This window comes from Leuresthes tenuis, unplaced genomic scaffold (genome assembly GCF_036924035.1).
Source record: "Leuresthes tenuis unplaced genomic scaffold, fLeuTen1.0.hap1 SCAF_23, whole genome shotgun sequence".
Lineage (NCBI taxonomy): Eukaryota > Metazoa > Chordata > Actinopteri > Atheriniformes > Atherinopsidae > Leuresthes > Leuresthes tenuis.
This window is the reverse complement of record NW_027325377.1, coordinates 17,979,294-18,001,624: the sequence shown is the minus strand read 5'-3', so window position 1 is coordinate 18,001,624 and position 22,331 is coordinate 17,979,294. Positions and strand designations below refer to the sequence as shown.

Here is a 22,331-nt window from a genome sequence, read left to right as displayed (position 1 = left end):
ATCCCTCCTCCTTCAAAATGTGTCCAGAAATGGAAATGAAACATTTTGACAGCTGCCGCCTTCTGACAGGACAGGTATGTAAATAAGCCCATCTTTAACACGTGCCACTGTGTTGGTTCTGGCAGCATTCAGGGTTTTGATATTGTTGAGCGCTTGTCTTTAGTCATGCTGTTCCAGAAATGAGCTTCCTGCTGTGCTGCTCCAATGTAGAAGCAGGCCTGCCTCTAAAAATACCTTCACACACTCATAAGATGCAAAAGATCCTCTGAAAGTGCATCTTTTTCCTTTTCCTGTTCCAGAGATTACAAAAGTGCATATCTTAGCATGCATATGCTGTTCCTCATGCTGCCACAATGCACCCAGATGTTTGCTGTACGCCCTTGAGTGTCCTTTGGCATTTATTTCCGCATGAGAGAAAGCAAAACTTTGAAAGAGTAATGCTTGGAATGAAAATGCCCTGGATTCAGTTCTCTTGTTGTCAAGCTCGGGGAATAAACACAAGCTGGTGAAATATTTATCTGGCAGTTGTTAATTTTCTCTCTGGCTGGAGAAGAAGGGTCTTTCTCAGTGCACGGATCCCACCAAGATGGAAAGAGGCAGAGTGGAGATGGTGCTGTAGATCAGAGTGGGTGAAAAGTGGAGCGTGATGGTGTATGCTGTGTGTAACTGACTTACTTTTACCTTAGCACAAATCATTCTCACCTTTTAATTTTTATCTGAAGCTCAGACTCACTCCACACCTTAGATAATGTTTACTGGAAGTATTGTAGAGCACTTGGGCTCTCTGCTATAGAGGCATATAGACTGTGGTTTTTGTTGAAATAAGCAAAGCCTTCCCTGAAAATACATAATCTAAGTGTCAGCTTATGTTGCTCCAACACTATCATTCAGCATGAATGCTATAAATGCTTATCTAAGCAGTTGGTTCTTAATTTAAAGCCTGCCTTGTTCTTCTTAACATATTAGCCATGCTGCACATTACAGTTAGCCCACCATTACCTTTCAGCAGATCTTTATTTGAATGTGCAACACAGGCAGTGCTCCTGGTGCTATTTTGAATCCTTTCTGCTTTTCAGAAATTCTCCGTGTCGTCTTAACCTGTTAAACAAACCACCGTATATGGCGTACTCGGATGCAATAAGCTCATTTATCCCAACAAAATGCACTGCTAAGTTAACAAAATGCATATCAGAAAAAAAACTGTCCAATTATGCTGTGACCCAATCAATTTGTCTTCAATCAAGCATGTAATTGTTTGGTACTCTTGATTTTCTTTTGACCTATTTCACTCTTCGGACTGAAGACACATGTATCAAACAACAATAAGACACTAAAGATGGCAAGAGGACAAATCTGCCTAATACAAGGACATGAAATATACATCAGTCCGTATTCATTTCCATTTACCCTCTTGTTTTATCTGTGATGAACAATGAGTTGATGGTGGAAATGCAGGTGAGAGAAGGTGATTAAAGACAGATGATGTGTGAGGGAGACATGTGCAGCGGATTGCCTGAGCATCAATATTTCAGGAGATGGAACCTTGGATGAATAATTGAACGTCAGAGTCGCCCTGCGTGCCGCTGCGCTCGACTTCGGACCTGGTCACTAACGCTCGCTCTCTCACGCTAAATCCCACACTTTCTCTTTGTAAAATGAAGGCAAAAAACCACCAGAATCTACTCCAGCTGGTATACCGTCTTACGTTAATCTCCTTCTGCTGGTGCCTCCATCCATTGTGGTCTGAGTGGAGATTTTACACATATATATATATATATATTTATAAAGCTTAGAAACTGTACCTACTCCCTCTGGACTCTGCAGAGCTATTTATGTAAGAAGAAGATGAATTACCTCTCTCCGCCATTCTGATAGACCCAACTGTGCTTTCACTCGCACAGAAGCATTGTTCTGGCCTTCACAAGAACACACAAGACAGGTTTTTCAGTTATATAAGCGACACCGACTTTCCCTCAGGCAGCCCGAATAAGCAGACCTATTTAGTCTGCGATATGAGATGTGTCTGGTGCTGCTCTGATGTTAGCTTGAATGAATTAAGGTTACTCACTCTGGCACAGTGATGATATCATTTTGACATGTGCAGAAAGTCCAAAAAGTAGATTCTAAAAATCCAGTTGACACAACACTTTAAAGGAATCCCTTATCCAGGTTAAAGTGTGCAGTTCCATTTTGCGTATAGAACAGTTTTAATGAAATGTAAATGCTCTGAAATGACATATTTAGTTAGACCACATTTAATAGATTGGTGAAATATGATGTCAGAGAAAAACATCTCCACTTTTTGAGCTAAATTTAGCTGCTATCCATGGCCATCTACCAGCATGGAAACAAAGATGACAGCGGGAAAGCAGATGCGGTCACGGCCGTCTGTCCCAAGCTGCTGTTGAACGTATTATGTGAAAAACAGAAATGATCACACAAAGTCAGAGATGCCAACTCGCGGAAGCGGACGCAGTGTTGTTGGTGAGTGGTTTTGTCACAGAGTGTGTTGCAAGCTTGTTGTAGCTGTGCCAACTATGATGTGTGAAGTGAAGCTGGGAAGCACTTCATGTAGGCTCACTCCCTAAGGCTCGGTTAGCTGTTTCAGTGCATCAATGGGCAAATAAGCAGGTGTTCACTGATACTGCAACAATATTCTTCTGTGATCAGCCTAAAAGTTTAATAGCTGGGGGAAAAAAAGTCTCTTTAGTCTGGATCCAAACATTGTCATTTTCACATATTTAGCAGGATTTTTAATCAAATTTCCACCTAATCCCACCTGTGTGGGCTATTCTTGCATTTGAATTCATGTAATGTACGCCTAAACATGATCACACACCGGATAGTCATGTAGCGTCTGTGTGCATCACTAACTCCCATAAATCAATCGTCCCACCGTGGTGGTGTTGATATCAGCAGAACAGCCATCTGCTCTGAAGATATGGCTGCAGCGTTGCGCACAAACACAAAGCGCCACTGTGTAATCTCATGTGAGACCAAACCGTTTGAATAATCTCTATTTCTTTATTCTGCACCGGCTCTTTTGCTCGGTTCATCTGAATTTTTTATGATGGTTTACTCTTCGTCCAGGTGTCGCTTTTCTCTTTTTCAAATGTTCTCTTTCTTGAGCAAAAACATCTCCACTGTCCTCCTAAAACACACTCATTACATCTACTCAAGTGTCTCCATCATCCCTTTGTGTGAATTATTCACAACACAGGGCTTTTCTGGCCTGTTGTTGTCCTCGTAGTGAAGCCATCCTCATTGAAACCAGCATCCTTTTCAGCTCTCCCTCCATTTCCACCCTTCAGCTGTTTTAAACATTTCTTTTGCAACTGTCTGTAACTCCAGCTGGATATAAAACATCAAACTGACTTAACAGAGATTCAGTGTAGTTGTTCTTCGACTCTAGTTGTTCTCTCCCTCATCTGCTTCAGTCGGTCTGATTGGTGGGTTATTTCTGTTTATGTACAAGTATGTGTGTGCAGCAGGCAAAGTATTATTCTTTTGTTTGTGCTCTCAGTGCTTTGGCAGCCGGCGGCCATCTTCTATTCCATTCAGGCACGATTACACTTGGAGCTGGTGTCACCCTCTCTCCTCCTTCATTTTTTTCTGTCCATTCACACATCTGTTCTTCTCTTATTCTGTGGAGACAAATAATCAGACTTCATCTAGGGTTAGTTTTCAGCTCCTCGGTACTTCATTTTAGCTTCAACACTTGCTGGTGTTGTGTGTCTAACCCTTGTCTTCATTCACAAATAATTAGACCGAATTCGTCATCGTTGACCTTTTAATACCAAGTTTCAACCGTCAGATAACACGGGATAAGTCATAAGCACCGGTGAATGCTCCTGGATGTCAAAACCAGCCAATTATGGGCTTTCCTGCAGTGTTCTATGGCGGAAATGCAACATTTTGCCTCCACTAACATATTATCACACATGACTTTTTCTACTTTTTATGTTTCAAAGGGAACAAATAGCAGTGACCGTATGTGTAGTTTATACTTTGCCTGTTTGAACCATCATCTGGTAAGTGTATTGACAAGTAGAAGCTGATTGAAGCAACCCAATCGAGAACATCCATTTGTGTGACATCCACATTTTATCCAACAGGGAGACAGTTTATCTTCACAGATAACAGTGTTTAGGCCTTTTCAAATATGCCTTTCAAGCCAGGATTGATGCACCTTCCTTGTGTGTCAATATCATGTGTGAAAGTCAAGAGGCAGCATGGAGGGGGAGGGAAGGGGGTGGGAGGTCAGAGTTGATTGACAGCTGATACGCCTCCGAACCAGCAGGGAAGGTGGTCAATTAGGCTATGTGTGTAAGAGCAAGCCTGCATTGCAGAACCCGGCACTCTAACCAGCAGCAGCTTCGTCACTCAGCTGATTTCCTGACGTGACGTGTAACCACACACAGATGCATGACTGACCCTGCCCCGTTTGGCATGTGAGAATTATCAAAGATTAATGAAGACAGCTTTTTTTTCACCAATAAGATGAAACCTGTATGTGAGAAGGACTTCTTTCTCGTTTCCCTTTGCAGGTCTTTATATCACCGTTTAAGCATATAAATGCTGTTTTACTCACTGTTTGTGATCGTAGACTCTGACAGATATTTATGAGTAGCACAGCAAAGGGATTTATCCAAGCTGTTTCAAATGGGATCTATTAACCGTGGCTGGTGACACTAAAACACCCGAGAAGGTTTATAATCCTAGCTGAAAAAGCGATTGATAAATTCATTTGAAAGTGGAGATTGAGATAAATACATGAAACTGGTCTAACTGAACTAGGATAAAGTTGGATACAAGAAAAACGGAACAAGTAATGACAGGATAGACTCCTTTTCCTTGTTATGTCCTCTTTGGCAGGCGTTGATTGTGCGTCATGCTTGGCATTTACAGATCATGAGAGGTGTGTGTAAGAGCAGTTGTTTTTTTCCAGCCACCACCAAGATGAGGACACACAGCAGGGGGTCCTGCCATGGCTGCTGGTTCTGAATGTCATTTTGGTTTCTAAAGGTCCTTAAATGACTGGACGGAGCAGGTAGGGGGTCTGATGATAGCTGTAGACACCCTGGGACGTGACTGCACTTACACATATTTCTGTATTCTGCTCCATCAGCTCGCAGAGGCACACTTTGTGATGCTAAAAACTGTCACTTCACGTCACTGTGTTGCATGTTTGGGAACATTCCCCCATCATGTATGCGTCTCATCCAAGAAGATTATTTGAAACCCTGCAGAAATGTGAAATTAATTAGTTTGACTAAATGTCACGAGCGTTGTCGTTTAGTTTCAAGGGCATCAGCGAATTACAGAGCAGAGCTTTGATGTTCAAGTAAACATCACACAGATCCATCGTGGTACTGTATACATAAACATTAAAGAACCAGCTGTGAGTGTGTACTTATAGCAATTATGTAAAACAGCCTTTGTATGTATGGGCTTTCTTGCGCTAATGTATTTTAAAATTGTATAGTGCAAGATAAGAAATCATTTGCTGCCTTATTCTTGGCAGATTGTTGGTGAAAGGGTAGAAAATTACGATTTCTTTTTGCTCAGTGAATTATTAAAGACCGTGGGTCAGCGGGCCTCTGACTCTTACACTCTTTTAAGCATCCAAAGGGGCTTATTTTCAGATCTGATGTCGGTGAAGAAAAAAACAGAATAAAAAGGGGTTTAAGATATTCATTTTGTCTTGACCTCCTTTTTCACTTAATGTAAAAACCTGTCAAGACCCGTAGAAAGCACCTCACATTACGACAGATGTGTCATACTAATGCAACTTGGCAACCGGCCCTGCTAAGTTAGGAGCCAGCTAAAATGAGCGGAAAAGCCCAAGCACAGCATACCTTGAAAACTGGTACAGTTTTGCACCTTCTTGCCTATACCTTTTTAAAAGAATGATTTTGCCCTACTGGTGACAGTCATGTACCTTTATGTTCTGGTATAGAAATATAGCCATTGTAGCCATCCCATCTACAGTCTATTTAGAATCACATCCACGTTTTAGGCCTTGTACACACCAACACAGGCATTTCGATAACTGAAACTGAACATGTTTATGTGCACTGGAAAACTTGCACAGGTTCCTACCTCCTTGGCTTATTGTCACAAACACGGCAACCAAGCCAACCCCAACGACACAGAGCCTGACCCTGACCGCCACATCGTCGGCTTCGTAAACGGTGCCTCGCGGATGTGTTTTTAAAAATATTTGGTGTATGGTTTTCTCTCACAGTGTTCTCTAAGTTTACTCAAACTAGAGTGTCAGGAGGAAAATCTTCCTGTTGCATGGCAACAGTGGGCTACCATGCATCCCACACCTATCCTATTGGAGTTTTGATGATCTATATACCTATATCTTAAGGTCATGTAAACTGTATCTTAAAAATAGATTTTTTTTTTTATTTTCCCAAACACAAACTTTTTTCACACCTTATTGGTTGACATCCTAATGAGCCTCTCTTCAAGCTGTCTCTGTGTTCTATAAGCCAGGCATCTGTTGATGCTGTATGTCTATATGTAGAGGCTGAGAGGATGGCCTTCTGTATTAAACACACAAACGCAGCAGCTTAAGCTTTACAGCTAAACTATTCGACCCATCGACATGATTTGTGTGTTTTATTCAGCTGGAAGAGGTACAATATTTTGTTTGATGTGACATTATCATGCTAAATATTGTCAAAGTTGAATGTGCGCCTACTCCCAGCCAAGCCATAAATGATTGACTTGATGTGGCTTTGATGATTCATCCCAGTGAGTTGGAGCTTCACTGGAAAATGTCAGCTTTAAACCGAGATTAAACAGAATCGCTCAGGAGAGTTGATGGGGATTGTGTGTGTGTGTGTGTGTGTTTGTCTGTGTACTATACTATTGAATTCATCACGGTCCCCTGTGCAGCCATCGCAAAGCTCTTAGTCTGTCTGAGTTTTTCTGCCATGTGCATTCATATCTGCTACAGTTGTTCATGCAGTTTACTGCTTTTAGACGTGTTTGAGTTCATCAGTCATTCTTTAAGCTGTGCTCATAGTTGAAGCACCTCGAATGTAAGTGTCCTCAACAGAACAATACAGGCACAACACTGGAATTAAGTATCTCATCTAACTCCCTACAAAGGAGGCAATAAAAATGTTTCCTGGCATGTTAACCATCTGCTTCCATGCTGACAATTATCAAAGGAGTTATATGCTTGTGTTTGTGTGAAGTTTCTTGATCTCTCAACCGTAAAGACTGACGATGGTGTCTCTGTCTTTGTCTTCCATCCAGTGGTGGAACGTGGAGAGAGGTGAGGCACTTCAGACCTTCTACCCATCGGGATGCGCTCTGAAAAAAATCCACGTGTCATCCGACTTCTCCACCTTCGTCACCATCGACAGCATCGGCATCCTCTACGTCCTCCAGAGGGTGGCGTGACGACCGTGCGGCTGGAACTGGCTGCAAAAGCAAAAGAAGACAAAAACAGAACGCCACTATCCCGAACAATATTACGGTTTCCTGAACAAAAACAAGCGTTAACGCTGTGGAGTAGAAAGAATAAGTTTACCTTTGCGCTGCACTATCTTTGCATTCAGGGGTTCTCTAGCTAACAACAATACAATGGAGCATTACACACATACTCCTTCAAGTTCTTTGGGGTCAAATGACTACAATACTTTGGAAGTTTACATCAGCTTTAAATGAGATCAGCTCCAGCAGTTGTTCAGATTGCAGAGTCTTTATGCATTTAGAAAGCTACCCACTAAAAAAACAGGGATCCTTGTGATCAGGAATGAGCACATCATCACTAGTGAGGAGAGAAATGTGAAGATGAGATGCTGAGTTAAGGCTGAGCACCATTGCCTTTGCTTTGAGAGACTTCCCACTCTGCATCTCATCGATATGAGCCATCTTGCACATTACGAAGTGTGTTTGACTTGTGTTTCTTTTTTTTTTGTACTTTTCATGTTATCATTTCAGGGTAAATCCTCTGCATCTGCTCTAAAGCTCGGCTTCAGTGTATAAACAAGTCTTTTTGAGGCTTTTCATGTCCACCACAGCCTCAGTCTTAAAGGGATTTTAGGGGGGAATGGGAGCATGTTGGGTGTAAATGAGTTATGCCTTCTCGATCCACCAGCACACAGAACTTTTGGTGCAATTTGATGAGCATTAAAAATGGATAGTGTGATGAATTTTAATGATTGAAACTTTGAAAAAAAAAAATGTATCCAATCAAAGTCTGAGACTATTATTTTTTTGTACTTTTGAACTTAGATCAAAGTTAAAAAAAAAAATTTTTTCTTCAAAAAAAAATTTCTAATCAATTTCCACAAGTGCTTTTTCAACTACGTTCAAAATGTTTTGTACCGGTCCATGTTTGCTATACCTCACACTTTATATGGACATCTTTTTAAATCCATTTGTTGTCTTACTATTGAGCCTTTCCCTTGTTTGGAGCACTTTGAAGTAGGAGTCAAAATCTTATAGCGAGCTTTTGTACAATTAGGCTTTGATGAGGCAGTTGAATACAGATTCCTACTTTATGTGCTTATTCTTATTCATGTGACGGAGAGCAAAGGGTCTCCTCTCCTGCTGCAGTCTATCAAAATTGGCTCATTAATCCAGGTCCAGCAGGAGGAGTGGGTACAAAAAACAGGAATCAGTAAAAGCACGGACACAATTTGACATTTTGAAACAAGGCTGGACTCATTTTCACTCTGTGCTCTTCGTCATTGGTGCTTTAAAGTTCAATCAATACGTGTCCTTCCTATGTGGAAGTATCTAGGAAATAGTTGTGTTGAAATATTGATGCATGCTCCGGATGTATGGGTACTGTTGTATGTGGTGTGGTGCAATGTGAGTCTAATTTATAAAATAATAAATTGCATTTGCTGCTTTCTGTTGGAACCTGTAAGATTATTTCCTTCTTGACTGCTGTTATGCTTTTGGAGGCTGAAAAAATATGTTCACTGCGAGTAAAAATGGTGTGTTGTCGGGGTAAATTCCTTGCATGAGGGTAATGCTTGTGAACAAGTTAAATAGGGCTTAAAGACCAGAGATAAGGATGAAAATACATACAGATACCGAAAAATTGACCATATCAAGCTTAACTTTCACTAACCAGATTTATGGTCTGGGGAAACTGTGGCTGTTTGTTGGGACATTCACACTTTGAAAGTTGTTGAGGTCACATGTGGGTCCCATTAGCCAACTCTGTGGGTTATTGAGGTCATTGTCACCTGTGAGCTGACAAAATGACCTGCCTGACCAATGTGTTTTTGTAAAAAGGTGTGAATAGTTGTGGAACCACCTGGGGAGGAGAGTCAAACTGCATTCTAAGTGTTATTTAGGTTATACCTGAGAACACTTCCTCTGGTTAAAGTTTTTTTCCCCCATTTAGTGTAGGTGGCTTATTTTACCCTTCGCTTAAATCCTCTGTCTTCCCTGTCCGGATCGTGGCCATTGCAGTCCTCAGAGGAGTGGCCCTTATCCTTATCCTTACACCAAATGAAACCAATCAGTTAGTTAAACTAAACAAATACCTAAAACACATTAAGGCCTTTTACTCACGTCAAAAACAACCTTTATTCATCTGATCGTTATTGTTGAAATTCTGAACATCCTGTCTCATGGTGATGCAGAGAAACCAGGCGTTTTTGGCTGGATTAATGTAATTTCCTATTATCAGGATGGTCCAAGTATCTCTCTGAAAAGCCTCCATTTGACTGAAAATACTCCAGTGAGCACTCTGACTGTAACTGGTGAGACACGTCACTATAACTGCTCAAGAAGTCTCAAATATAGCAGTGTAGAGGAAGCTAAATCAATAACAGAATTGTTATTGTTCCAGCTACAAAGTTGTGCTGCTTGTCATAAATATATTGTTTTGTTGTCCTAATTTCATTCTTTGTGGAACAAGCGGATCACATGCTGAAGCCAAAATGGCTGATTTCAGGAATCTGTCACAAATAATAAATCAGTCAAGTTTTAATCTTGACAAAACATAAATTATGCAGAGTATGTGATATGAAGTACTCCTGCTGGAAGAAAACTGCTTTATTATTCATGAATATGAAGGTTAAAGTGGTTGTTAAAGCTCCATTAATGAGTGCTTAGTTAATGACATAGATGAGGAAGTTAAAGTCAGAAAATGTAAAAGTGTGTGTAAGCCATCTGGCTTATGGAACAAGAGCCCCGAGGCGCATATTTGTTGTAGGTGCCCTTCTTCTCTCCACCATTAATTTGTATCCAGTTGTGTAACTGACATATATTTTCCCTAATTTCTTGACATGTAGTTATTTCACTTCTTTTTGTGATACACACATTCATAAAACACTAAAACGTGGTGGGTAATAATAATAGCAATACGTCCATGATTTCAGACATCAAAGTAGAAATATAAAATTATTTCCAGTTAAACAAAAAGGTTATGGTTTTGACATTTTTTTTGAGCACCATATTTTAATATGATATTAATGAGACACTCGTGGCCTCACATTTACACTCATTTGCAAGTGTTGAAAACAATTATTGAATAAACTGTCAATAAATTGAACATGTTAAGCTGCAGCAGTTGAATCGGCGGTACATGTGTTTACTCTGCCCACCACGCGGTGGCAGTGCTGCTCACGCGGGTGCGTTTAAAGTTTGGAATTCTTTTAGTGCGCGCGGTAACTGACACGCTAAACCGAAACGAGCAAAAACTGACTGTTTGCGTTGTTTGACCAGCAGGAAGTTAGCAAAAACTCTTGGAAGAACAGACGGAGACGAGAAGTGCAGGGTGAAAACATCGAGGTGGTTGAAGAAAGTAAGCTAAACAGCCAACAGTCAGTCTGAGCTCACGGTATAAGCAGCTAACGTACAGCAGCCGCCATTGCTACGCAATCAACGCACCTGCTCACACCTATTGGCTCCACGGTGAGCTTCGTTGTGGCATAAGGTGACCAGACGTCCCCGATTTCCTGAGTCTTTGTTTGTGCAACTTTAGTGTGACTCGAGTCCCCATTTCTGGACAGCCACTGTTACGCCTAAACCTGCGTCCACGTTCACTGGCGACCAGAAGAGGCCGCTCAGCTGTGCTTGTCACATCAGAGTGAGCAGCCACATCAAAGAGCTATTCAGTCAGATGTGAGTTATTGCAGATCAGCAGAAACAGCTGAGAACAGGATGAGAAGCTCTCAGCACCATCCCATCATTAAACTACTTTCAGTAAATTTCCAAACTGATCTGCATCGAATGTGGAGTTCAGTTTCAGTCCTGTTCTGAGCTGTTCCTGCTGATCTGAGGCAGAGTCTTTACCAGGTTCCATTTTTGAAGGCCAAAACTAAAAGAAAAAAGAGACAAAAGCTTCAAGAAAGAAGAAACTTCTTTCAAGAAGAACAGCTCCAGCTGTTAGATATCAGCTTGGGAAGATAGAGGGGTTGAGTTCAAGTCTTTACCAGGTTCCACTCAATTTTTCTCAGTCTTCAAAATTTGGAAACCAACAAGTCAGAGACTTTATCGGGATACAGAGCATCAGACAGAACAGTGCCAACCCAACCCAACACCAAGCAGCTCAACAAACCAAAGACAATAGATGGAGCAGAGCTGCTTCACAGGAAACATGTTCAAAGACTAAAATATAGAGTCTGTGGTCATCAGTCTCAGGTACAAAGTGCCAAGAAAGCAACACAAACCAGAAGAGTCGTAACTCAGAGGCTCAATAAACTGCTCTGGGACTCGGTGCTCATATGTTCAAGTCCTGTGAGCGCTGCTGAAAGAGTTTAAATGTCTTCAGGTTTTAGAGGCCAAAGTAAAGAGTGAAACAGCTTTAAGTTGCAAAGTTTGAGTCTCTAATTTAATGGCTCAAACTGTTACTGAGCAGCTTTTAGTTTCTGAAGATGAGGGATCAAAGCTCTTAATGGAATAAACTCTGCAGTTCAGCATCTGAACAGAAGAATGGAAGCAGCTCAGAAAGGAGGCTGAAGCTGTGATTTGGTGGTTCAGGCAGTTACAGAGAAGCTTCTAGAAGCAGAAGGAAGGGGTTCAACCCCTGTGGATGCTGATGGCTTTTATAAAAGGAATGGCAGGTTGTTCAGCTCAGAGTCAGCTGGGCTTTTTGAAGCCAAAATAAAAAGAGAAACTGCAGGATTCAACCTTTCAGTGTGTCGTTGAACAGCTCAGGCTGTTGGGTGAAATCTTTGAGCCGCTGAGAACGTGGAAACTATGATCAAAGGACTTTTAAAGTTCAACTAAAATGCCCAGAAACAGTAGCTCAGGATGATGGGATGCTACCTGGGTTTGGACTGATCATGGGTTCAATTCCCTTAGATGGTCTGTGGACTTCCAGCTTTCATTCTTTACTGAATCAAGTCATAATTTCATTCAGGGATAGAGACCAACAATCCCTTTAAAACAAAGAGTTAAACAGGTGGGCAGATAGCTCAGAATGATAAAACATTGCGCTGCTGGTTGGGACAGCCTGGGATCAAAGCCCACAGCTGCAAAGGCACCAGGTGTGGGTGATTTCAACTGTGGAAGCTCTAAGACTGAATAATTTTTACAGTCTGACACCTAGGATAAAGACTTAAAAGCACTCCGAGAACACCTCCAAATGCCGAGAGGGCTCGGTGAAGTGGATTTGTCGGAGACCATGATGGAGGCTGTCGGAGACCGTGGAGACCCTGGTTCGCGTCCCCCCTGATGTCAGATGACCAGAAGAGGAGCTTCGTGGAGTAGAATAGTTGAGTGTAGAGTAGCAGAGCAAGAGGAGCAGTAAAGGTTCAGGTTTTGAAGAAGAGCGTAGACGTAGGATAGACTAGGCGAGGGACAGGAGTTAGAGCAGAGTAGGGAGGGACAGGAGTTAGAGCAGAGTAGAGAAGGTGAGGGAGGGACAGGAGTTAGAGCCGGCAAGGGACAGGAATTAGAGAAGGTGAGGAAGGGACAGGAGTTAGAGTAGAGAAGGTGAGGAAGGGACAGGAATTAGAGTAGAGAAGGTGAGGGAGGGACAGGAATTAGAGTAGAGCAGAGTAGGGAGGGACAGGAGTTAGAGTAGAGCAGGTGAGGGACAGAAATTACAGCCGGCAAGGGACAGGAAGAGTAGAGCAGGGTAGAATAGGTTAGTTATATTATTTTATCATAATAAAATTCTTATTACTAAAATTACAATTTTACATTATATGTTTATATTGTCTGCTCCTTGGTGCTGACATCAGGCAGGACTCGAACCAGGGTCTTCTCCACAGGTAGTTCACAGTTTCCAACAACTCCATCACGCCACCAAGCCCTCTTGGCATTTTGTAATGTTTTAGGTGATATTTTAAGTCTTCATTCTAGGTGTTGGACTGTAAAATTCAGAGGTTCCAAAGTTGAAATCATTCTCCTGACAGGCACCACACCTGGTGCCTTTGCAGCTGTGGGTTTTGATCTCCAAGTCTCCCAAACAGCAGCTCACTGTTTTATCAGTCTGAGCTATCTGCCAATCCCTTCATCAGTGTTAATCAAACCTTACTTTGATTGTTGGTCTCTATCTCTGAAAGAAATGATGATTAGATTCCTTAAAGGATCAAAGCTGGAAGTCCACAGATCATTTGAGGGAATTGAACTCATGATCTGTCCGAGCTCAGGCAGGATTCCATCATCCTGAACTAATCGTTCTGAGTATCATCCTGTGGTCATAGTCCTGTGATCATGGTTTCTACATTCTCAGAGGCTCAAGGATTTCACCCAATTTTAGGTGATATTTTAAGTCTTCATTCTAGGTGTTGGACTGTAAAATTCAGAGGTTCCAAAGTTGAAATCATTCTCCTGACAGGTACCACACCTGGTGCCTTTGCAGCTGTGGGTTTTGATCTCCAAGTCTCCCAAACAGCAGCTCACAGTTTTATCAGTCTGAGCTATCTGCCCATGCCTTCAACAGTGTCACACAAACCTTACTTTGATTGTTGGTCTCTATCTCTGAAAGAAATGATGATTAGATTCCTTAAAGATCATTTGAGGGAATTGAACCCATGATATGTCCAAGTCCAGGCAGAGTTCCATCATCCTGAGCTAGTCCTGTGATCATATTTTCCACATTCTCAGAGGCTCAAAGATTTCACCCAACAGCCTAAGCTGTTCAACGACACACTGAAAGGTTGAATCCTAAAGTTTCTCTTTTTTTTCTAACTTCAAAAAGCCCAGCTGACTCTGAACAACCTGCCCTTCCTTTTATAAAAGCCATCAGCATCAACAGGAGTTGAACCCCCTCCCTCTGCTTCCAGAAGCTGCTCTGTATCTGCCTTTACCACCAAATCACAGCTTCAGCCTCCTTTCTGAGCTGTTTCCATTCTTCTGTTCAGATGCTGAACTTCAGAGTTTATTCCTTTAAGAGCTTTGATCCCTCATCTTCAGGAACTAAAAGTTGCTCAGTAACAGTTTGAGCCATTAAATTAGAGACTCAAACTTTCTAATTTAAAGCCCTCTATGGGATCAAATAAGGGTCAGAAAGATTTTTAAGTTGTAAAAATATTTTGTGCATCTGTAAAACTTTTTAAAGAAAAACAAAATTAAAGTTACAAGTACAAATTCTGACCCATTTTGACTCCTGAGTAAGGTGACCAGACGTCCCCGTTTTGGGTGACCTGTCCCCGGTCAAAGCTGTCCCGGAAAATGTCCCAGACTTTGACACTGAATGGGGGAAAATGCACGCAGACTCAAAGTAACAGCAGTTACTATGGTAGCCATTTAACACGTCGCCAGAGAAGATGTCGTATGATGTATAAACGCAGCAGCGTCAACAACAACAATCTAGAGGTGGCGAAAAGGAAAGAAAAGGAGTCCAGGGGCCGCGATAAATGGTATGTTGTGTATTGACTTATTTATTTTTGGCAGGTTTTTGGTTTTTTTTTTTTATAGATTTTTCATCTCTGCATTGAAAATGTCCCCGATTTTCATTTCACAAATCTGGTCCCTGATGTGGAACGTAACTTTGCACATTTAAGGAAATACTCTTTGGGTTACTAGAGCTTTACCTGAGTCTTTGATCACAATAGCACTTTCTGCACTATTATATTAGCTGCATTTATCTTACGCATTTAATTACTACTAACAACAGATATTCACTGTCCGGCACTGTACACTGAACTGATCTATGTTTTTATGAGCTCCTGGGATGGCAAATTGCAGCTTATTGGTCTCCAAGGCATTCATTTGAATTGGAAAAAAAGACTTTCTTTATGCCAAAGGGAAGTTCTATAATGTATATTTATGTCTTTGTCCATCTCAGATCTTGTGATCAACAATCTTGTGATACAGACTGTATAACTGAGAAGTTTTTTTCTTGCTATCATGCCTTTGAAGCAGTTTTTAAGAAAGAGCTTTATTTTCATGAAGGCATTCAAGGGGCCTCTATGAATGACTTCCATATGTTTTGTAAACTTTGAGTGTCTTTGAATTTCCAGGAGCGTTATTTCATAGTATTTTTTTTATATAACTTCAGTACAAACTTATTCTGGATTTTGATTATTTTTTTCTGGAAACATTTGCATAATTGTATAATTAATCTTGCCTGTCAGCACTAAGTGGAGGAGAAGTTACACTACCTATTCAAGCTGTCTGTATTTCACTTGTAACCAAATTGCATAGCTGCAAAATAGGCTCGAATTTCCCTGTTATTCATTGCATCATTAAGTTCTTCAGTCAAATTCCTGTCTTTGCAAAAGACGAGATATAGAAAAAAGTTGATTGAAGCGTTAGCTGATAAGATGGTAATTAGACATTGGAGCTGTTGAGTACATCTGCTGTGGGAGATTAGCAAGGACAGAATTTTTTTTCTAAAGAATGTGGATAAAACACAGCTATCTTTTACAACATACTTTCCTAGTTGAAATATGAACAACATGACCACCTGATCTTGAGAACCAGCTGAATAGCTCATTTTTTCAGGCCAACATGGACCATATTACACTCGCATTGACCTTGAGGCCATTGTCTTTGGTTCTTGTGGGCTGCACGGTGGTGTGGTGGTTAGCACCATCAGCAAGAGGGTTCCTGGTTTGCAGAACTGTACGTTGGGGGTCTTTCTGTGTGGTGTCCCATGTATGCATGGGTTCTCTCTGTTTACTCCAGCTTCCTCCCACCATCCAAAAACATGCATGTGAGGTTCATTGATGACTCTAAATTGTCCCTAGGAGTAAGTGTCTGTTCATACCTGTGTGGACTTCTAACTCAATGAGAGGCTGGGATTAAAAGTAAGGGAAGCATCAACTCTTTCACTTCTTTTCTACCCTCTTTGCATCGTCATTACTATCTGCATTTACACACTGTCTCCAAGGCAGTAGTGTGAAGTTTTCAAATCCTGGTAGAGGTGTGTGTTCTTACCTCATTAATTCCACTCTCTTGCTTAATTAATCTTTGTCTGCTGCTGAAGTAATTACAGTTATCTGGCTGTCTGAGTAGTCTACATACTACTGACACTACCACCTTCTCCTCATGGTTGCAGCAGGGCCAGGGTTTCCTCTTTGTAGTCTCTGATGTCTGTCATACTATTGGTGCTAATTCAGTGTGGCTTGACCAGGAGTGAGTTAAACAGGAAGAAGGGTGGCTGGGGATGCACTTTGATGCTTTGTTTTTATTTTCCTGAATTCGCCAGCCGTCAATTATTCAGCAGTTTTAAATATTTTGTTGCTTCACTCAAGTGTTTTGCATGACTTATGTATGAAGTATTTATGTGTTTTTTTGATATATAAAAAAAACACAACAAAAATGCAGTCATATCAATACATAAATAATACATCTTTTAATCTTTTTTCCAACTGTAAACTGCAGCCTCAAGAATAGCGTCTCCTAATTTTAGAAAAAGAAAAAGTGAATTAAAATGTAAAGTTCAAGGCTAATTAGTCTACTTTAGCAGGAGTAACTGTTCAGAAGTGCAGGCTAATGAGAGGTTGATATTTAAACCTTTTTCTGCCTCTCAGTGAGAGGTCTGCAGTCGCATGTGGACTCCCAGGAGATTTAAAAAGGTTCTGTTTCAAAAGGACTAAGCTCCCCTCCAGCTCTCTGTCTGCTGTCTTTTAGTTTGTTCAGTTTTTTTTTGCTTTCTCTCTCGCCTCTCATTAATATTTCACCATTTGATATTTTTTAAGTTGTAGCTATGCAACGTACAGTTCTGGATGGAGGTTGTCACAGTAGAAAAATTGTGGAATATTCGACCTTAAGATGAGACATGACAGGAAAATACATTCTTCTTCATCAACTGGTCAGTTTTGAGATAATGGGTTGTTTTGCTTTAGCATGTCTTCGTTCGGATTTGTGTAAAGAAACAAAAATACAAATTAATTTAATTTATGATACTTTTAACTGTGTGGCTGACGGATCACTTTATCACTGTGCGCTTCTGAATGAATTTATGAATGAATTTGACCTAATTGCGTAGGACAGTGTTTAAAATCAATATTGATTCAGAGAAATACTGCCTCTGATAAAGATTTCACTACAGAGGAAGTGTGTCTGCATCCACATTGTCAATATGTGACCACTTATGGTGTTGTGCACCGACAGGGACTGGGTAGGAAGAATGTAAACTGATGTTTTTTTTCCAGTTTGGACTATTTACTGTGTATTATAAGAATAAGTAAGATTTCATTCACTAATTTCTGGTCCGTTTTATTTGTGCAGTGCATCATTTTTAAACACTGTTTACATGAATAGAGTTTGATTGATTCATCAGTTCACCAATTAATTTGCACAGATAAAACGTTTCAGAAACTGTCAGAATTTGATTTGAGCTCAACCCAGTAACAGTACTGAACTCCAATACTGACTTCAATCATGGTTAAGATGTCGGACTGATCTCATGGATCTGTGTCACCGATCCACAAATGGATACAGTCTCCATAGTCTGATTTGGGTAATGACTATATAAAAAAAGGCTTGTTTTAAAATAGTACTTTAATCTTTCTCCTAGAGTTCTGAGGTTAAACGTACAGACAGAGTTTTACTTCTGTGAACATGCTGCCAGAGACGGTGGAAGTTGATTTATTGACGAATGACTAAACTAAAAGTTTAGACTAAACTAAACTAAATGGATTACAGAAAAGTTTCTGTATCTCATTCCACTGAACAATCAGTCACTGTCTGGCGTAGAAAATGTTGGATTTCACAGCTTGTTGGTATAATTATTAATATTATTATTATTTGTAGACGATGCAAATCGGGAAGTCTTATTTTAACATAGAGCTGCATGCAGTGCACCGACTTCTGGAACTGGATAATCAGCCATTTTCTGTAGTTGAGGATTGAGGTTTCAAAAATGTTGTACATGACTTGACCTCAGAAGATATGTCTCTGAAGTTTAATGTCCCGGGTCGTTAAATCCTCTTTCATGTCACATGTAAGCTCCTGAAAGCCGATTCCAAAGCAGTGATCAGTTTTACTACAAACATTTGGGTTTGAACACAAAGCTATGTGCCGGCAAACGGGTGTGGACACTAAAATAACTAACTATAATCAGTATTTTGCCTCAGTTAATGACTTTTTAGTTATGTTTGAATCACCATGTTTGGTAACCTGGAGCAGATTTGAAGAACATTTTAATTCGTAGTCATTCTTTTATTATATTTACAAGTTGAAAAAATAGTTTGTAAGCAGTGAATCTTTGTACTTTAAATCTGAATCCTCATATTGAGTCAAACCAGTGACTAGTTACTTCTGTGGTCAAAATAGTTTAATTTATGTTATCTAATTTTTCATTTTACTGTACTCAAATTAAGGAAATATTCACATTTGGGAGTTAATTGTTCCATAATCATTGATGCTGCTGGTTTTTCTGTTTTTGACAAACCACTGAAATTTATGTAACAAATAGCCCAAGATTACAAAAAAATTGTAATGTTTATTGACTAATCCAGGCTTAAATTATGATGATTATGTCAATGCTGTTATTAATTTGCGTGTATAAATTACATTTCTTAAAATACTCTTTTAAGATGTATCAGTAATTGGTGAGAAATTTAAAGGGGAAGTTGAAAATGTTTTAGTTTAACAGGATCTAATGTTGTGTATTAGTCAACATAGAGTATGTAAAAAAAGGAGAGTTTTGAATGAACCAGGACTGTGTGTGGACTTACCTTTTCCAGGCCTTGTAATGGCTGCCAACAGTAGCAGCTATGCTGATTACAAACGTCTCTCAGATGCAGCCCTTCAGTGTTGTCCTTCTGCTCTCTGATCATTAAATCTGAGACACCCGTTGAGTACTGGGTCACTGCAGTATCATTCCCCAGTGTTTTTCTTTTTTTTGCTGTGACACTCTCACTCCATGTGGATGTGAGTGTATATGTGTGTGCTCTCTTTTTCCTGACCTTGGCCAAACATTGGTTCCTGTTCCTGTCAGCTGTTGGCTCAGCTGCGCGCCACCTTTATTGCTTTCCCACGTTGAGCCAGAGGGCTTACAGCCAGATCTCGTCACTGGTTGGCTACTTCCCATTTCTCCTTAGCAGCTTCACAGTACCTCACCCATCTGCCCAGATGATTTGGGCTAACTTAGCAATTGCAGACATGTCACAATGATTGGATTCAGAAATGGCAAAAATTCAGACTTCATCTCTGACTATCAAAACTAGATGGAGATTGAGGAGTGTATTGGAGATTGAATTGGAACAAGGCCCAGAAAGAGCAGATGCTGTGGTCACCAGTGCCCCACCTCATCCGTTGCCTACCCAACCGGACCAGCAGCACCCACACTGACCACCACAGGAAATGGGGTGTGACAAGGAGGGGGAGATGGCTTACATCTTCTTAAGCCATGCAGCAGGAATGCTTCAATGAATGAATTTCAGTTGTATCCAAAAATATCAATAAAATTACAAACAAATGTTGCACATGCTTTGGTTAATAAATTATATATTTCTGATGCAATCTTAACTCTGTTGAACAGTGTTGTCCCGAAGGTCAAATGAGACCTAAATATGATTTGTTTAGTTTAATTTAAGTTTCTCTCATGAACTTAAGACGCACTCGAACATGAATTTATTTGCATATATCACTATGGCTTCCAGATATGTCTGCCATTGGTTGACTCCTACATTTGGCTTCACTCCCAGTGAAGGCAGCAGTCTGCTGTGAGTGAGGTTTGAAACAGATGCTCTGAAAGCAGCGGTTAGGTTCCACTTACCTGTTGTAAGTTAAGTTTCTGCTTACAAAACAACCCAACTCCACCCACGGTCCGACATTATACAACATGCTTTTCAAGGACACAATCAAACTGTCTTGTTTGACAACTCATTTGTTTCCCATTGTCCCTGCTGCCTCCTAAATCACACTGTCTCAGTCACCATGTGTAGTTCAGTGCAAATGTGTTGAAGAATTATGACGCAGAGATCGTAGAAACCTTCACAGGGAACCATTTAAAAGATAAAGTAAGGGGCTGCTTCCAACAGATAAACCCTGAATGCACACACACAAGAATATTCGTCTGTGTGTGTTTTTTTTAATCTGGTTTTCTACCCATGAACAAGATTTATGGCAGCCAGGAAAGTGCAAACCACATGAAGTTCAGCAGCAGTTTTAAAATCCTCTTAAGGCAGAGTGGAGTGACAGTGAGTTTTATCTTACCAGCGTTATGTCTGGGATATGCATATGTTGCGCTGATCAGATTATCAGGTCCCAAGATATAATTCCTAATGTTTTTTAATGTGAGATTTTAGGTATAAAATCACCACACGGAAACAAATCATCATAGTTTAGTTTCATAAAGAGAACATTCCCTTTTTAATCAACAGTAAACATTTGAGTGGAATTGTGGTGGGTAGGGTTTATCTCTTGGTTTAATCTGGTCTAACCACCTTAACAAACAACAAAGGCTTTGTGGGGATTTATGCTATATTGACATGCAATATTCTCAGTGTAATTCCTCCTGTTCTGTTTAAGGTCATAAAAGTTGAACAGTTTATTTGTACCACTTGATTTTCCTCCTCTGCTTTTGAAGGGCTACAGTCTTGTTCTAGGTCTGCAGGGATTATAAAGTGATCAAGTATTCTATTGATTATTTCATTGATTAATCAAGTAAGCTGTTTATAAATACAAATTTCTTATTGAAGAGCAATGATAACCATTCAAAAGACAATGCAGCCAATTTAACTGTTAAACGATGTCATGCTTTTAAATGAACTCAACTCAACTCAAGTTGCCTAATGTAGAACAACGAGGTTCATCTTTATTAACACTGGCAAATTTAAGAAATATAAGAAAAGGCAGCAAATGGAGTAACTATTTTTTTTGCAGATGACATCAGGAAAAGGGTTCGGTGGAGAGGTAGGATCCAGATGCAGCTCTTTTAGTTCAAAAAGGTTTATTCACAAAAACACAAGAACAGGGAGCAAAGGCAAAAACAAAGAGAACCAGATTTAAAAAATACTTAAACGTGGAATTAACAAGACTATGAAAACAAAACTATGGAATAACTACAAAGACTATGGCATGACTATAACTGAGAATAAATAACTATGAACAGGACTATGAGGCATAACCAGACTTAACTTGTGACATGACGGGTAAGTGAGGATTCTGCTATGACTAAAAGCAAACCAGGAGACTAAATACTGTGGGAGTGATAAGTGAACGAGGTGCAGCTGTGAACAATGAAGCAGGTGATGTGAGTGAACCGAACGAGGGGAGAAACAAGACAAGAACATAACCTGAAAACACAAGACTGTTAAAACATAAACTGTGATCTGAAAAACAAACTGACAGAACATAGACCGTGACACAGTGTAAGCATGAACCTGTTTAACTGTTCAGGTAAATGTTTCAGGTGTACTCGTTGGCTCAGGTAACAATACATGAATAAATGAGAAAGTCGACCAGGTGTACTTTAGTAGATAAACTCCTCCCTGGGTGTCGTAACGCACTTTAATTGTCCATTTATCGATCATTAACCCCATTATAATTGTGCTGGCTTTCCACAAACTGTGTTCAACACAATTTCACTCAACAAAAAAAAGTAAGCAAAGATTCTTGAGATTCAGTTGATCCAAAGTATTTTACTGTTTGGCAACAACACAGAAATGCTCTGTTATATTTTCCTACAGAGTACAGACTGATCATTTCAGTATAATGTCCAATAAGTCCACAGCTGTGCCTAATCTGTCATGCATCCTCTTTTATAAATCCGTCTGGCTTGTGATTATTCTTGATTTGGTGATTTTGAAGTAGTGCCAGCCCTCTTTGCTTTTGGTTGACACCTCACTTGAGACTACAGCAGCCTTTATATCAGGAGAAACAGCGTTGTTAGAGAATACATTGTCTTTTTCTGCTTTGCGAACACTAAGCCAGCTAAATTAACTTGTTGATACATCAAATAGCCAATAAGATTATTTGGGCATATTTTTACA

General features: G+C 40.2%; 1 protein-coding gene across 2 annotated transcripts in view; it reads left to right on the top strand.

Annotated features, from left to right (window-relative positions):
• Positions 1 to 7,517, top strand: part of apaf1 (apoptotic peptidase activating factor 1) — a 36,190-nt gene extending 28,673 nt beyond the window's left edge. For both annotated transcript variants that reach the window (XM_072377501.1, XM_072377502.1), the window contains one exon: positions 7,276 to 7,517. In XM_072377501.1, coding sequence (XP_072233602.1) covers positions 7,276 to 7,422 — 147 coding nt within the window. In that variant the 3' untranslated portion in view covers positions 7,423 to 7,517. The remainder of the gene's footprint in view (positions 1 to 7,275) is intronic.
• Positions 7,518 to 22,331: the final 14,814 nt, after the last annotated feature.